This window comes from Leuciscus leuciscus (assembly GCF_965113295.1).
Source record: "Leuciscus leuciscus genome assembly, chromosome: 3".
Taxonomy (NCBI): Eukaryota; Metazoa; Chordata; class Actinopteri; order Cypriniformes; family Leuciscidae; genus Leuciscus; species Leuciscus leuciscus.
Window position 1 is genome coordinate 59,462,311 of NC_138727.1, and position 17,484 is coordinate 59,479,794.

Consider the following 17,484-nt stretch of genomic DNA (forward strand, 5'->3'; position numbering starts at 1 on the left):
TTGTAGTGTTGTTATCACTGAGACTGTTGCTAAAATAGTTGATTCTGGACAGAGTGAAACCAACGACAGTGGGCAGGCTGTTGTTGAGTTAGAGAAATCTAGAGAACAAGATCGGCCTAAAGTGAGTGATGGCTTGAATGAGACGCAGGCATTGAGTAGTAACGTGTCTGATATTCATACTTCAAAATCACAAGTAATGGATAGTGATTCGGACAGTGATTGTTCAGAGTCGATTGCTGATGAATTGTCTGAAGCTAACTCTCTGGGAAGTACTGTTGGTAGATTTGCAAAGTCTCGATATTATACGGTGGAACAACTCAATGACTTTTTAGACGCCACAAAAAATCAGAGAAAGCCAGAAATTGAAATGTTCTTTGTTGATTTAAGGCTTTTTGTTGAGTCCTCGCTGATTGCTATGAAAAAAGCCACTTTAGAGGAGCTAGAACCGCCTTAAAAAGTTTGTGAGTGCTGTCAGAAAAAGACTTAAAAAACCCTTAAAGAGTCATGATGAACAGGAAATATTGGATTATGTATCGTTTCTCTTTTTTTAATCCTGATGGCATCCTTTAACATTGGATCTTTAAATATAAATGGCTGTAGGGATGTACAAAAGAGAACTACTTTATTTAAGTATTTACACCTTAAAAAAGCAGATGTAACTATGTTACAGGAGACACATACCGATGCCTGTATCGACTGGACAAACGAATGGTCAGGGAACATTGGCCTTAGTCATGGCACAAATCTGAGTGCTGATGTTGCGTTTTTATTTTCAAAACGTGTAAAAAATGATCCAGACTTTCTAGAAATAATACCTGGACGCCTATTGCGTGCTGATATAACAATAGACAATACTAGTTTTTCATTTTTTTTATATTAATGCTCCTAATATAGGAAGTGAACGAAGTGTTTTTTTGGGAAAACTTTCTGAAGAATTGTTGAAATGTCCTCAGGATAACATTGTTATAATAGGTGGTGATTTCAATTGTACTGTAGATCACAAATTAGATAGAAATTGGAACCATGAGGAACCTCATCCTAGTTCAGCGGGTGTTTTTAAATCTTTAATTAATAGACACAATTTGTTAGATTTGTGGAGAGAGGCTTACCCTCATGTTAAACAGTACACTTGGTTGAAAATGAATTCAAATAAGGTCTCTGCTGCGAGACTGGATCGTTTTTATGTTGAAAAGGATAGTAAAGGAAGATTTTATGGCAGTTGTATCTCACCAACATCTATGTCAGATCACCATTTTATTTCTATGTCTATGTCTGTTCTGTCGTCTAAACCCTATCAGACACACTGGCACTTTAATAGCAGATTACTGCACGACCACATCTTTGTGCACTCTTTTGATCTCTTGTGGAAATCTTGGAGGGAAGAGAGATTTAGCTATACATCTTTAAATCAGTGGTGGGACTTGGGAAAGGTGCAGATTAAAAACTTTTGCCAACAATACACTGCACATAATACAGAAAATTTGAAAATGAAAATGAAGATTTTGGAACAAGAAATTCTTCAGCAAAGCTACATCAATGAAGGAGGCAGATTATTGTCAGCTGACATCATCAAAGCGAATAAAAGCCTTTTGAAGGATTTATTGGATGACCAGGAGAAGGAAACTGTTGTGAGAACAAGATATTTAAAGCACAATGAAATGGATGCTCCAACTGCCTTCTTTTTTGGACTAGAGAAAAAGCCAAAAGAGCAGAAATTTTTCCATAAGCTGAAACTTTCAAATGGCAGTGAAACTACTGACCAGCGAGAAATTATAGCTTCTGCTATTTCTTTTTATGAGAACCTCTATCAGTCAGAGCACTGTGAGGAAGCAGCAGTTGAAGAACTTCTTCAAGGTCTTCCGCAGTTGTCAACGACTGAGAAGAAGGAGCTGGAGGGATTTCCGACTTTTGCTGAGCTGTCGAGTGCTATGCTGGGGCTGAACAGTGGCAGATCACCTGGGCTGGATGGTCTGTCTGCAGAGTTCTACAAAGGGTTCTGGAATGTGCTTGGACAAGACTTGTATCATGTTTTTCTGGAGTCCTTTAACCAAGGTGTTTTACCCTTGAGCTGTCGAAGAGCGGTGCTGACATTAATACCCAAAAAAGGAGATCTTGGATACTTGAAGAATTGGCGTCCTGTTTCATTACTGTGTACTGATTTTAAAATACTGTCAAAAGCCATAACCAATAGGTTGAAGAAATGTATGGCAACTATAATTCATGAGGATCAGTCATACTGTATCCCCAAAAGAACAATTTTCGACAACCTATTTTTGATAAGAGACATTATTACAGTTGCCAAAACACATCAAGTTGATATTGGACTCTTATCTCTAGATCAAGAGAAAGCTTTTGACAGAGTGGACCATTTATATTTACTAAAGACTTTGAAGGCTTTTGGTTTTGGTCCACAATTTATCTCCTGTGTTAAATTATTATATAGTGAAACATCTAGTATGCTGAGAATTAATGGGTGCCTGACTAGACCTTTTGCAGCAACTAGAGGCATACGGCAAGGATGCCCTCTTTCCGGACTTTTGTACTCAATTTCTATTGAACCTTTTCTGTCATCTTTAAGGAAACAATTGCATGGACTTGTTGTTCCTAGGTTTCCAGAAATTCCACCTGTGAAACACAGCATATGCAGATGATGTGACTGTATGTATCAGAAACAATGATGATATATTTGCCTTGATTTCTAGTTTGGAAATTTTTCAAAAAGCAACATCTGCTAAAATTAATTGGGATAAGTGTACATCCCTGCTACTAGGTGAGTGGCAAAATATAGACCCTCCTCGGCTTCCACAACAATGTAGCTGGATTAAGGATGGTTTTAAGGTTCTTGGGGTACATTTGGGAACTGACCTTTACATAAAAAAGAATTGGGAAGGTCTAGCTGATAAAGTTACGGCCAGATTACAAAAGTGGAGGTGGATCCTTCCGAAGTTATCTTATAGAGGGGGATGTTTAATTGTCAATAACTTGGCAGCCTCAATGTTGTGGCACCGGTTTACAGTGTTGGATCCTCCTGAAGAGTTACTTGGTACAATTCAAAAAAGTTTTGTCAATTTTTTCTGGGATGGGTTTCATTGGCTTCCTCCTGGGGTTTTATATCTCCCAGTGATTGAAGGAGGACAAGGACTCATAGATTTAGAAGCAAGAATTAAAACAATGAGACTTCAAACGTTACAGAAATTGCTATACTGTTCAGATAAGATTCCCTGGATTGCATATAGCTTGTCTATTCTCCAAGATATAGGAGGAATCGGAATAGATAAGCAGTTGTTCTTAATTGAGTTTCAAAAGTAAGTGAACATTATGGTGTTTTGGAACCATTATTCTTTAATTCTCTTTTTAAAATAAACTCATCGATTTCAAGTACAGTAGTTGATATGTTTCTAAAGACTGGAATAGCTACTGTAATGGACTTAATTGACTCTACAAAAGGTCAATGGCGTGCGGCTGTATCAATAGCTGATCAAGTTGGGCTTAGATCAGAAAGATATGTTGAAGTGTTAGTGGAGGATCTTAACAAATCTTTTCCTCAATCTTTCTTGACCTTTATAAAAACATTTTTTGAAAATGGTGAAAAGTCCCTGACCTTTCCAGATCTTAGAGTAGAAATAGGATCTGAATTGGATGAGGATTTAAATAATACTTTGTTATTAAAGGGATTTAAAGATGTATTGTTTCAGAATGTGGAAAAAAAGATGTTGTATGGAAGAGTGTGAAATCTTTGTTTTATGCTCAATTGAAAAGACGCACTGATACTAAATGGAGAGAATACTTATCCATTTCTTCAGAACTAACTCCATCATGGAGGTGTTTATATAAACCCCCTATTCCTAAGAGATCTGGAGATCTCCAATGGAGAATACTCCATTGTGCTGTGGCAACAAATAGTCCTGTGTCGAAATTTAATGCAAAGGTTTCATTTGCATGTCCGTTTTGTAATGTTCTTGATACTGTTTTTCATTGTTTTTCTGATTGTTTCAGATTAATTCCTTTGTTTGAACTGTTGGAAAAAATATTCACTGAACTTGGGTTTATTTTTACCAAAAATCAGTTTTTTTTGGGCTTGAAATACAAGAAGGAATGGAAAGCACAGTGCACTTTGGGTAACTTTCTATTAGGGCAGGCAAAGTTGGCAATTCTAAAATCCCACACATGTAAAAATGAGGGGGAAAATATTGATTTGGTTGGAATGTTCAAATCATTAGTAAAGTACCGGGTCGCTGTAGAATATGCCTATTGTAAATTAACAAATAATATTGATTTGTTTGATGCAAGGTGGAGTGTGAAAAATGCTCTTGTGGTGAGAAATGTTTTTGGAGAGTTATGGTTTAATTGGTAAAATTTGTCATTTACTGTCATTATTATTATTTCATTTATTTATTTATTATTATTATTACTAATTTGTTTTTGTTTTGTTTTTTGGTGCAAACATTGTTTTTAAACTAGTTGTTTGATTAAAAGAGTTTTAAAAGTCAAAGTCTCTCTCTCTCTGTATCTCTCTCTGTCGCTCCCCCCCCCCCCCCCCTCTCACACTCTCTTCTCTCTCTCTCTCTCTCTCTCTCTCTCTCTCTCTCTCTCTCTCTCTCTCTCTCTCTCTCTCTCTCTCTCTCTGTATCTCTCTCTCTCTCTCTCTCTCTCTCTCTCTGTCTCTCTCTCTTCTCTCTCTCTCTCTCTCTCTCTGGAGCATGCTGGGAGTTTGTGGAGGTGCTGAGCGCGTGTTGAGAGTGATTGTGGTGTTCTTCGGAGTTTCCTTTCTGTTTATGTAGTTATTTATTTTTTCCCCTCGCTGTGAGTTAAAAAATTATCAGTAGCCTATAGGAAGAACGTTTTTTTCGTGAGTGTGCGGTTTGTAGTCGCCGGGATGGCGACTGCTCACGCGCAGGGAACACCACCCCTGTCACTCCGAAACGGCTGCAGGTGTGTTCCTGAGGCTGGAGTGACAGTGGAGGATTTACTCTTAGTTATCGGTCAGAAACTTGGTTTTGGAAACATTGTCTCAGCGTCACGGATGAATAAAGCGGTGGTTGTATTTTTGAAAACTGAATTACTCGTTAATGATCTGACTGTAAGCGGAATATGGGTGAAGGAAACTTTTGTTCCGGTAACCCCGCTATCGGCTCCAGCAACTAAAGTAATAGTTTCCAATGCCCCCCCTTTCATATCTAATGAAGCTATCGTGAAAGAGTTACTGAGATTTGGTAAGATAGCAAGCCCTGTAAAAGCAGTCCCACTCGGATGTAAGGACGCCGCATTAAAGCACGTTCTGTCCTTCAGACGACATGTTTATATGTTTCTCAACTCGCCGGAGAGGACCTTGGAAGCTTCTTTCCGTGTTACTCACGGAGAGAATTCTTTCATGGTTTATGCGAGTACGGTGAGTTTGAAGTGTTTTGAATATGGCGAGTTGGGCCATAAGCGTTTAATGTGTCCACATAGAGATGAACAGCGCCCTTCTACATCTCGTGGTGAAGGAAATGATGTAGTTAATCAAATACCGGTAAATAACACAGAAAAGGAGAGAACCGAGGATCAGGATAAAGAAGCTACAGAGGGAGTAGACGAGCAACAGGAGGAGGTGAGTGAGTTAAATGAGAATGCTAACTGCGTGGAGAAACCTGGATGTGTTTATTTACCTGATAAAGATGTGAGTGATGATGATGAAGATGATCAGAGTGATGCTGATGATGATATTGTACAGAAATGTGTTTCTGAGGAAAATATGGCTGATGAGACTGAAAGTTTATCACAGTACACTGATGATGGAATGAGAGATGATGAGAAGTGGTCTGAAGAGTTTAAGGAGGTTGCAGAAGATTTATATCCCCTTGAGCAGATCAATTCCTTTCTGGATAAGACAAAGGGAAAGGCAGGTGTTGAAATAAGAGATTATTTCCCTGATGTTGAAAAGTTTATCGCCTCAGTAATGTGGGCTAGGAAAGAAAGTAGCTATGATGAACTTTCACAACAGAAAAGATTTCGTCTTAAAAAGTAACTGTTGTTAGATCAGGAAAAAGGATGGGAAAAGCGAGGGGGAAATCTAAATAATTATAATGGCTGAAAGTTTCTCTTTCTATCTGATCTGTTTTCTCCTTTTCTCTATTTTTCTTATGGAGATCTTAAGGGTTGGTTCTCTTAATATAAATGGGATGAGGGATGGGAGAAAGAATGAGGTTTTAGCAGAAATCATTAATCTGAAAGACTTGAGTGTTACATTCTTGCAAGAAACTCATAGTAGTTGTAGTAATGAAGTTAACTGGGGTTTGTGGTGGAAAGGAGAGTACGTTCTCAGTCATGGGACCAATTTAAGTGCTGGGGTGGCTATTCTTTTTTCTCCTACTGTAAATGTTAAAGTGCTATCAAAAAATGAAGTAGAGCCAGGAAGGTTTTTAACCGTTAAAGCTGAAATTAGTAATTTTCAATTCTTGTTTGTAAATATTTATGCTCCTAATGTTGGAGCAGAAAGGAGTTTACTTTTCAAGAAGTTTGAACAAATAGTTAGTGAAGAAAATGAAGATGTGTATATTGTTGTGGGGGGGGGGGGACTGGAATTGCACTCTTGATTTTACTCTTGACAGAAATGGGGAAGAATCTCATGCATCGTCAGCTTCCTCTTTAGCTGGTGTTATAGAAAATCTGAATCTCTTGGATGTATGGAGAGAACACAATCCCTCTGTAAAACAATATACATGGGTGAAGGTCTGTAATGATAGGATTTCTGCTGCTCGTTTGGATCGGTTTTATATATCTTGTAACTTGAAAAATAGAGTTGTTAGTACAGAAATTATTCCTAACACACTTTCTGATCATAAACTCATTAGGGTTGGGTTCACACTGTCTAAAAGCACACAGAAGAGCTGTTACTGGCACTTTAACACTAAACTTTTAAAAGATAAAGAGTTTTGTGAAACTTTTAAGCTTTTTTGGGAAGCATGGCAAACAGAAAAGAGTCTTTTTGAAAGTATTATACAATGGTGGGAAGTGGGTAAAGTGCACATAAGAGATTTCTCTCAGAAATTGTCTGCTTATTCTTCTGTAGTTTTAAAAAATACTTTAAAGTGGCTTGAAAAAGAGATTGTTGATATTGAAATGGAAATGACTGTTAATGATGATGTCAATTTAAAAGAATGTTGGACTGAAAAGAAAAATCATTTAAGTTTAATTCTGGATGAACGGGTTAAAGGAGCTCTCATGAGAAGCCGTTATTTAGCCCTGAAGGACATGGATGCTCCTACTACTTTCTTTTTTAATTTAGAGCGTAAAGTGGGTCAGCAGAAATTGATGCTTTCATTGAAGGACAATAATGGACATGTTACCTCAGACCCACAGAAGATGCGAAAGCTTGCTGTTGAGTTTTACTCCAAGTTGTACGCTGCTGATATATCTGATGAACATTGCAGAAGAGAGCTGCTAAAGGACTTACCGGTGTTATCTGAAGATAATAAAGAGCTGTTAGAGACTGATATCTCCTTTGAGGAGATCTCTCTGGCTGTAAAGGGTCTCTCTTCAGGCAAGAGTCCTGGCTTGGATGGACTACCGGCCGAGTTTTATAAATCATTTTGGACAATAATTGGAGAAGATTATTTTGAAGTCCTTCAGAAATGCTTTAGTGAAGGTGTTCTTCCGACCAGCTGTCAACGTGCTGTTCTATCATTGCTCCCGAAAAAAGGAGATTTAACACTTTTAAAGAATTGGAGACCTGTGGCAATTTTGTGTACAGAATATAAAATTTTGTCTAAGGTTCTTGCAAATAGATTAAATAATGTGTTGTATGAAGTGGTACACAAGGATCAGTCGTATTGTGTTAAAAATAGATCAATCATGGATAATCTTCATTTAATCAGGGATGTTGTTGATTATGCTTATTGTAAAGATGTCAATATGGGCCTGTTGTCTCTGGATCAGGAAAAGGCCTTTGACAGGGTTGATCATGGTTTTCTGTTTGACACCCGTAATGCTTTTGGTTTTGGGGAAACATTTATTTCAAGGATTAAACTTTTATATGCCGAAGCAACATGTATGATCAAAATGGGTGGTGGATTGAGTATCCCTATTAATGTTAAAAGAGGAATCAGACAAGGTTGTCCAATTTCGGGCCAACTATACAGCATTGTAATTGAACCTTTGTTAGGTAAAATGAGAAGAGAGTTAAAGGGCCTACAGGTCAACACCCTAAACTGTGCTGTTAAACTCTCTGCCTATGCTGATGACGTCACAGTTATAATCAGAGATCAAAGTGACATTCAGGTGCTTAAACAGGCATTAGAGTTTTATGGAAAAGCCTCATCAGCAGTAGTTAACTGGGGAAAGAGTGACGCTTTATGGTGTGGTAGTGTTTTTAAAGGTCCAAATCTTCCTGGTGGATTACAGTGGGGAAGTGCAGGGTTTAAATATTTAGGAGTGTTTTTAGGGACAGAAGAGTTTAAGAAGAAAAATTGGGAGGGCCTCTTGGAGAAAGTGTGTGCAAAGTTGTCATATAGGGGGAGGGTCCTAATATGCAACAATTTGGTTGCTTCTTCACTTTGGCATAGAATGACAATTCTTGAACCTCCTGAGGATCTAGTGCCAGGAATACAAAAGCGACTAGTGGATTTTTTCTGGTCGGGACAGCACTGGCTGAAGGCGGCGGTACTGTATCTACCCAGACAAGAAGGAGGCCAGGGGTTGGTGGATATCAGAGGGAGACTCAGGACTTTCAGGATGCAGACGGCACAAAGACTGCTCTATGGAGTGGATGTGAGCTGGACTGAAGTAGCCTGTGCCCTCCTAAGAAGAGCTGGAAACATGGGGCTGGACCGCCATTTGTTCTTGATGGACATTGACAAACTGAATTTAAGTGGGCTGAGTGTCTTTTACAGATCAATTTTAAAGTCATGGACACTTTTTATGTTTTCACGGAGTGCAGATAGCACAGAAAAATTATGGCTGAAGGAGGAAACACTTTTTTTCAATTCTGAATTGGAGTCAGATGTTTTTAAATCAGACACTTTCAGAAAAGCCATTTGGGCTGCAAATATGACAAAGATTGGACACTTAAAAGACAAAAAAAGTTGGATAAGCCCTGAAAATTTTGCTTCAAAACTTGGAATAAAATCAGTCAGGATGGCACAAAATATGTTGACTCAGATTTTAGAGTCTCTGCCTCAGGACTATCAACAGGCAATGGAGACTTCTGATGAAGAGGCTGATAACTGTGACTTTCCAGAATTGTTTTTCTCAGCAAAGACTGGTGAAATTTGGCCGACTTTGCCGATGCTGATAAGAAAGCCATTTACACTATGTGTGTGAAAGTGTGGCATCTTAACACACTGCAGAGTGTCAGCGAGTCCAAATGGCTGGAGGTTCTGGGGCCAGGTGAATCCCCTAAAGGACGCTGGAGGTCCCTGTATAAGCTACCCATTGAGAAACGGTCTGGAGACCTTCAGTGGAGAGTAGTGCACGGGATTATAGCTACAAACAGACACAGAGCACACCTTGATCCAGAGGTAGGGGTAGGTTGTCCATTTTGTAGTGAGGAGGAGACTGTTTTTCATTTGTTTTTAAAGTGTGAAAGGCTTCAATCCTTATTTTGTATCTTAGAAGAGTGGGTTCAAAATTTAGGGGAAGTTTTTACTCCAGTACTTTTTATTTATGGACCAAAGTATATTAAAAGCAGGAGGGAAGAACATGTTCTGTTAAACTTTCTTTTTGGTCAGGCAAAATTGGCGATATGGCTATCAAGAAAACATCGCTTGATCGATGCTGGGTCAACTGATGTTGTGTCTGTTTTAAAAGGGTTATTAAAATCTTGTATTAAAATTGAGTTTACATATTATAAATTGGTCAATGATATGGAGATGTTTAAAGGTAAATGGGCTGTAAATCATTGTATTTGTGATGTTGATGAGTGTTTACTGTTTTATATAAAAAATAAAAAAATAAAAAAAAACATAATGTATGTAATGTACTGTAAGTAGGCACAAATGTTTTCGTTTTGATGGGATGTTGTTGTTGTTATTATGATTATTTAATAAGGCTCTTATGTATTTATTGATTGATTAAAGAAGACCTAAAAGTCAAAGTCTCTCTCTCTCTCTGTCTCTCTCTCTTCTCTCTCTCTCTCTCTCTCTCTCTCTCTCTCTCTCAGGGGAAGTGGGCGTCTCTGACACGTTCAGCTCTTCATGTTAAACATGTAACCAGGAAGGAAACACTCAAAACTCTTCTGAACACACATCGAGAGCTTCAGAGGAACTGAATCTACTAACAACAGAGAAGATCATTTAATAAGAGAGAAGAATGAAGATCATCTGGACTTTCACTCTGCTGATGATTCCTGGTAAGAATCTGAACTCAGAGTAAATCATGAAAAACAGCACAGAATTGATGAGGAGAGTCTTTAACTTCATGTTGTTTTATTGGCTGTTGATTAAAGTTAATTTCTGTGTATATTAAAGTGTTTTAATGCTGGTTTGTTGTAGGTGTCGTGAGCTCTATGAGTGTGACAGGATATTCAGGAGGAGAAGTCAACATCACATGCAAATATGATAAAGGATATACAGAGAATAAAAAGTATTTTTTAAAAGAACAGGGGTCAATGCGCAGAGATCGAATCAGGACTAATGAGAAAGATAAATGGGTTAAGAATGATAGATTCTCTCTGTATGACGACACAAGTTCAGCAGTCTTCACTGTGACCCTCAGAGATCTGAGAGAACGGGATTCTGGGACGTTCCAGTGTGGAGTTGATATAAAATCAGGAACAGATCCCCTCACTGAAGTGAATCTGAAGGTTATAACAGGTGAGTAACTGAGACCCTCAAACCCATGATGATCTCCACAACATCACGATACTCAACACTGACTGTAATAACAGACGTTCACATGTGAAACAGACACCCTCAACAACCTTTTTGTCTATTGATTTAAGACTTAAACTCATAATCTTGACTTTGGCATTAATAAATGTTGCAAAGTGACATATTGTTTATATCGGGAACAACATGAAAAATTAGACACGCAAATTCCAGCCAGGTTGGTCCCTCACCTTTCAAAACAGTCGAAGACCACTTTACATATCTTGGCATTATGATACCAAAACATTTTGGCTAAGATTGACAGATTAAAAGATAATATAGAGCGATGGAGGCTCCTTCCGCTATCTATGATTGGCAAAATTAATGCAATTAAAATGGTCACTTTACCACAGTTCCTCTACCTTTTTCAAAATGTGCCTGCTTATGTACCTGTATCTTTTTTCAAGCTTTTGGATTCAGTTATCATAGCGTTTATTTGGGCTTACAAGACTCCCCGAATAGCAAAAGCGCACGTACAGAAACCCACTCAGTTGGGAGGCCTAGGGCTCCCAGTGTTTAACCAAGGTGTGGGAACCCTGTGTAAGGATGTATTAAAGAGGCGAGGTAACAGAAACCACAGTATCCTCTGTAGATGATGATGAGGGAGTGTTCACACCACAGACACTGACCCGTATCACTTTCTCACACACAACACTGTCTCAGTTATGGAGAAATCGTAATGTAAAATTATATATAATGATTTGTCCGTTGTTTGCAGTCTAGAAGACTGTATTTAACAAGTGTTGCTGGTCACACATACAGCGCTATATTTCCACACACCCTTGACATCAGTGAAGCGCTAATAACAGCTGTGTCATATAAAGTGCAAAGTGGTCACATGACTGGCCACAATATGACTTCTTCTTAAATGCAGGCTCAATATATGCAAGCAAACAATCTTAAATAGTTTTTATTCTGCAATAACTGTCATCTATATATTATGTATCATAAATTAACCCAATGTTTATTTGTGCTTCAGTCACATCAGAGAGGAGGTCACGTAAACCAACCACAACAGCTTCAGATCACATGACTAAACCAGCGACTGAAGATAGTGAATCCATCAGACCCGTCACATCTTCAACCTCATCACCACCACCTTCATCTTCAACTTTACCACCTTCATCATACTCTTCATCACCAAAATTACAGCTAGGTACATATTCTGTTACTTACAACAATCCAACTCTCCAGATTTCCTTAAAAACAGGACATTTGAGATTTTTTCATCTGTTCATGTTTTTTCAACAATCAACATTATGGCATCGGTTATGGTGCTAAAAATCATTTGTTCGTTGTTTGCAGTCTAGAAGACTGTATTTAACAAGTGTTGCTGGTCACACACACAGTGCTATATTTGCACCACACCCTTGACATCAGTGAAGCGCTAATAAAAGCTGTGTAACAACATACAAAACATAGCTAGCAAAACATAGCTGACATGATTTACATTAACCCTCTGGAGTCTGAGCGGTTTTCTGGGCCCTTGAGATGTTCTGACATGCCCTGACATTTGTGCTTTTTTCAGTTGCTTATAAACATATTAATGGCAAAGGTGTAAATTCACTCTATAAAGCACAAACAGGGCTACCATAATATGTGAGCCACGTGTATGTACATGTTTTCATTTTTGAGAGAATAATGTTTATGCGTGGATATTGAAAAAACTAAAAACTAAAATTTCTGAAATAAGGCCACAAAACACATAGTAAATATGTGTCAATAAGACTTTTGACTAATGGATGTCCTCGCCTAGAGTTTTTTCTTCAAAATTATGTGAAAATAGTCTTGCTTTATCGTTCAAATAAAACCATACATTGATTTAAATTGATGTAAAACAGGTTTTGCTTGGAAAGCCAATATGCGAGGGGGCGTGAACGAGGAGTGGTTTACACCTGAATTACCACCCACTCTGCATAATGATGAGCCATTCACACAGGTGTGACACTGACTGAGCCACAATGCAAGGACAAAAGATATATTTAGAAGAAGACTTATATTGACCATTTAAGATTTTGCTTACATCTATCTTGTAAATATGTTTTGCTATTTTATTAAAAAGGTTACAATTACAACAATAATTACAATTTCAACAATATTTCAAGTGTACTCTTTCTTTGTAAAAAAAAAAGATTATAGGCCTACATTTTATCTATGTATTCATTAGTTTGAATATAGTCAACATTGGAACAGCTAACATCTTAGTTGATGACTTTATTTTTGACAAAAATAGATATAGAAATTGCTAAACAAAAGCTTATTTGACGTGGCAGTATATTCTACAGTAAAAACTGTACCCACATCTAGTCAACAAGATGTTGTCTTTCATATTTCGTCTGACTGTAACGTTGTTTTCATGAAATATTAGGGCATATTGTTAATTTGCAGTTTAATACGTTGCTTATACAAATAGCCTACATTTTATTTCAACATATTTCAGTCGATTTTTACTCATCTCAGTATAGCAATACAGTTTGCTAAAACATCATCATTCATTCACACACGCAATTTAAATTTAACTTCTGGCAAAGATGAAGTTGACGATAGGCTATTGACTCGCGATCTTCGCAGTAGGCTAGTGAAGGCACCGGAGAAATGCACATTTATTAGGCTACATAGTTTTTTGTTTTGGATGGTTTTGTTTAGAACCAGCTTTCTGTAAATATATTTCACATTTTTTAGACATGTGAGGCGAGTAGGCTACGGTCTGGTTAATGATGATCTCCAGTTCAAGCACCTTATGTTGTGATTGCTAGCCTATATTTACTTTAAATCCAGGAAATTTGTTAATGAAAAAAATATTAAAATTAAGATACAATTGATACAAAACGAAATTCGTTTTAAAGAAAGGATTTGTAGTTTCTGTTTTGAGGTCTCTGTGAAAGTTTGAAAGTCTTTTAGTGGCTTTCAGAGCGCTCGTGTCCATAATGGAGAACTGTCACGTAATATTGTTTTTTCCTCATAAATGCGAACACGAAAAATAAAAGACAAAAGACTTTTAAGTAAAACTTACTCCGAAATTGTGTCCTCGGCGGAATTCGCTCTTCAAAATGCTGCCGTTCGTAGTCTGAGTTACAATCTTCCTCTGAGGAAACAACTTCCTCGCTGTCCAGAATCATCTGAAGGGCGTATTTACTGGAGAAGCGTGCCATACTCAAAACGCGATGAACTATCAGTAAGTCTGATGAAGAAACTGTGTTTTTATGGCATTGATCGGGGGGCGTATGCGATGCATACTAGATCACCTAAACTATTTACCATTTGAATAGAACCCTAACCTAACCTAACCCTAACCTAACCTAACCCTACACTGACAGAGAGAAGGCAGAACTCGCTTCGTGTTTATTTTTCTTTATTTGGCGAAAAGCTCAACACTTTGTTTTTATTGTGAGTATACACAAAAATAATACACATTTAACAGAATCGATTGATGTAGGAAACTCCTATGAAAAATCAAAGTCAACAGAGTATTTATGAGTTTATTTTACACTGATAAAAAAAAAGCGAGCTGGTATCGCCGGCGATACCGTAGACCTCAGGGGGTTAAAGGCTGACGAGAAGTCCACAAACAGTAGTCTGGCATGGTTTTTGCTTCCCTCAAGATGTTTAAGGATGAGGTTGAGTACTGTTACAGCTGCATCCTGGACCCCTCTATTGAGTCTATATGCAAACTGTAGTGGGTCGAGGAGGCAGTTCGTCCTAAATGTCAGTTCTCTTTTGATCAGCTTTTCAAAGGACTTTATCACAAGTGACGTAAGGGCTATGGGTCTGTAATCATTTCAAGTCTTTGGGTGGATATTCTTTGCAACAGGGACTATAGTTGACTGTTTCCATAAGTCAGGGACCTTCTGTTGGGACAATGATTGATTAAAAATATAATTAAAAATGGGGCCTAGCTGTTATGTCTGAGGTAAAGCCCTCCAATGGCATCCTTTTCTTTGTTTTATCATTTAGACCCACCATTGATTTAATACTGTCCCATGCTGAGCCAAGGAGATTATTGCTCAGTTTGTATTCCACTTTGAGTTTATAGTCCCATTTAACCCTTTTGATTTCACGTTTAATCTCCTTTTGAATGCTGTGTAATTCCTGGAGGTTATTTTGTCTGAATACTAGCTTTTTCTTTTTCAACAAGTCTTCAAGTTGTTTACTCACCCATGGCTTGTTATTTGGGTATATTTTAACAACTTTGTTAGGGATTATAGTATCCTCACAATATGCGACCCATGAGCTGACCACTTCAGTCAGTTCATCTATGTCCCGTGAAGATTTAACAAACTCCTCCCACAAGGTACAGTCCAGGCAGCCTTGCAGGGCCACACTGTAAAAAAAAAATCCTAATTTTACAGAAAATAACTGTGATTTTTTGACAATTATTTTCTTTAATTTTAAATTGTACTCAAAACACTGTAAAATTACAAATAATATCTGTAAAATAAAAATTCAGCTGTTATTTTAGGTATTGTGACATTAATGACAAATTCCAGTAATTCACATTTTTTATACAGAAAATTTATTGTATTTTTCATACAGTATTTTTTCTGTTTTCTTAAATTACATAAAAATGTATGTAAAATTACAAATATAATCTGTAATTTAACAGAAACAAAACAGTTAAATGATAAAATGGTCAAATGACTGTCAGCCCTCCAAAAAACCTTTAAAACATCCTAAATTAAATAAACTGAAAAACACTGTTATTTTACAGGTATTTCTTGAATAATCACGATCAAACACCTTCATTGTAAAAAAATCTTTAAAAAAGGGTCAAATGACTGGCAGCTGCGGCTGCCAAACAAAAACCCTAAAATTAAAGTAAAATATGCTAATTTAAATAAAGTGTAAAAAACTTTACAATAAATTTGATGTCACCATGATTGAGATCAGTGTCTGCTTTAGTTGGGCTCATGACCCTTGAGTTTTAACTTGTGTTTTTCTCTGGCTGCTTTAACTGTGTATTTGATACACATTTGTTATAGCAATAAATGCAAGAGAAAATATCAGATAATCTTGGTCATTCTGTGGTGATTTTATAGTCATCATATGGTGATCTGATTCACTGATATGATAGTCAAATCTCTGAATATATTAGCTGAGGTTACATAATATACAGATAGAATTATGCAAATTCTATTATTAATGTCATAATTTCTCACATGACCCTTGGCATCAGTATTATAACAATTTTTTTTTTTTTGTAGTAGTAGTAGAGACATCAAGAATCAACATATGAATCTCAATCATGGTGACAACCAACAAAGCCTTTTTGTGACTTTATAGTAGTTCAGATTTTTTTTTTTTTTTCATTGTCACCATTGTTGAGATTCATACGCTGATCTTGATGTCTGAGTGAGTCTATGTGATCCTGTCAAAACATGTTCAGTAGTAGAATGACTTCATAAAATCTGAGTATCACAGCACTGCAGGATCTTCTATAGCAGTTTTGGCATGCAAAAATTAACAACTAATATTTAACGACTTAATCAGATATTACACTTTAAGTGGTATTAATAAAGCAGGACACTACATGATGACTATTATCACTAAAAAGTGACCAACATCATCTGATCTGAGTTTCTCTTGGATTCCTGCAATAACTAATATGCATCAGAGACACACAGTTAATGCAGTCAGAGAAAAACTCAAGTTACACACTAAAAGTTCAAGAGCCCAACTAAAGCAAACACTGATCTCCATCATGGTGACATCAAACTTTATTCTTTTCAATAAAACTTCAACTTCTAAACCTCTGTTAATTCTCAATAAGAATGTTAGTATGAAAGAAATAAAGTCTGGATTGTAATACATGAAGATGCTGAGATCCTGAGAGATCTGGTAGTGTTTAATGTTCCCTTTGGGGTTTAAAGTGTTTCTGTATGGTGTGTTTCGTGTGTCACCGTTGTGTTGAAGAGTAGAGCCTGAGCTTCAGTCCAGGATGAGCAGAGAAACACAGATGATATGATGAAGAGTAGAGCCTGAGCTTCAGTCCAGGATGAGCAGAGAAACACAGATGTTATGATGAAGAGTAGAGCCTGAGCTTCAGTCCAGGATGAGCAGAGAAACACAGATGATATGATGAAGAGTAGAGCCTGAGCTTCAGTCCAGGATGAGCAGAGAAACACAGATGATATGATGAAGAGTAGAGCCTGAGCTTCAGTCCAGGATGAGCAGAGAAACACAGATGATATGATGAAGAGTAGAGCCTGAGCTTCAGTCCAGAATGAGCAGAGAAACACAGATGATATGATGAAGAGTAGAGCCTGAGCTTCAGTCCAGGATGAGCAGAGAAACACAGATGATATGATGAAGAGTAGAGCCTGAGCTTCAGTCCAGAATGAGCAGAGAAACACAGATGATATGATGAAGAGTAGAGCCTGAGCTTCAGTCCAGGATGAGCAGAGAAACACTGATGATATGATGAAGAGTAGAGCCTGAGCTTCAGTCCAGAATGAGCAGAGAAACACAGATGATATGATGAAGAGTAGAGCCTGAGCTTCAGTCCAGGATGAGCAGAGAAACACTGATGATATGATGAAGAGTAGAGCCTGAGCTTCAGTCCAGAATGAGCAGAGAAACACAGATGATATGATGAAGAGTAGAGCCTGAGCTTCAGTCCAGGATGAGCAGAGAAACACAGATG

At 37.5% G+C, this 17,484-nt stretch overlaps 3 protein-coding genes across 3 annotated transcripts in view; 2 read left to right on the forward strand and 1 right to left on the reverse strand.

The window, feature by feature from the left end:
• LOC309495541 (polymeric immunoglobulin receptor-like) overlaps positions 1–17,484 on the reverse strand; it is a gene marked incomplete at its 3' end in the record, with an annotated part of 73,269 nt that overhangs the window by 29,327 nt on the left and 26,458 nt on the right. The gene's annotated exons all lie outside the window — the stretch shown is intronic.
• Positions 4,558–7,625, forward strand: LOC309494124 (uncharacterized protein). The gene is made up of 2 exons (XM_082163337.1): positions 4,558–4,760; positions 4,809–7,625. The coding sequence occupies exon 2, from the start codon at positions 4,877–4,879 to the stop codon at positions 6,005–6,007; it is 1,131 nt and encodes a 376-aa protein (XP_082019463.1). The 5' UTR covers positions 4,558–4,760; positions 4,809–4,876; the 3' UTR covers positions 6,008–7,625.
• LOC309493841 (CMRF35-like molecule 8) lies at positions 10,212–12,232 on the forward strand. The gene is made up of 3 exons (XM_082163109.1): positions 10,212–10,327; positions 10,470–10,790; positions 11,824–12,232. Exons 1-3 carry the CDS (start codon positions 10,288–10,290, stop codon positions 12,123–12,125), a joined length of 663 nt encoding a protein of 220 aa, XP_082019235.1. The 5' UTR covers positions 10,212–10,287; the 3' UTR covers positions 12,126–12,232.

What these genes read in the sequence shown, in the direction of transcription:
- LOC309494124 (XM_082163337.1), top strand. Translation starts at nt 4,877, where the DNA reads ATGGCGACTGCTCACGCGCAGGGAACACCACCCCTGTCACTCCGAAAC.
- LOC309493841 (XM_082163109.1), top strand. Translation starts at nt 10,288, where the DNA reads ATGAAGATCATCTGGACTTTCACTCTGCTGATGATTCCTG. An exon ending in CACTCTGCTGATGATTCCTG is followed by an intron (nt 10,328 to 10,469) that starts GTAAGAATCTGA and finishes GGTTTGTTGTAG; the next exon opens with GTGTCGTGAGCTCTATGAGT. An exon ending in GAATCTGAAGGTTATAACAG is followed by an intron (nt 10,791 to 11,823) that starts GTGAGTAACTGA and finishes TTTGTGCTTCAG; the next exon opens with TCACATCAGAGAGGAGGTCA.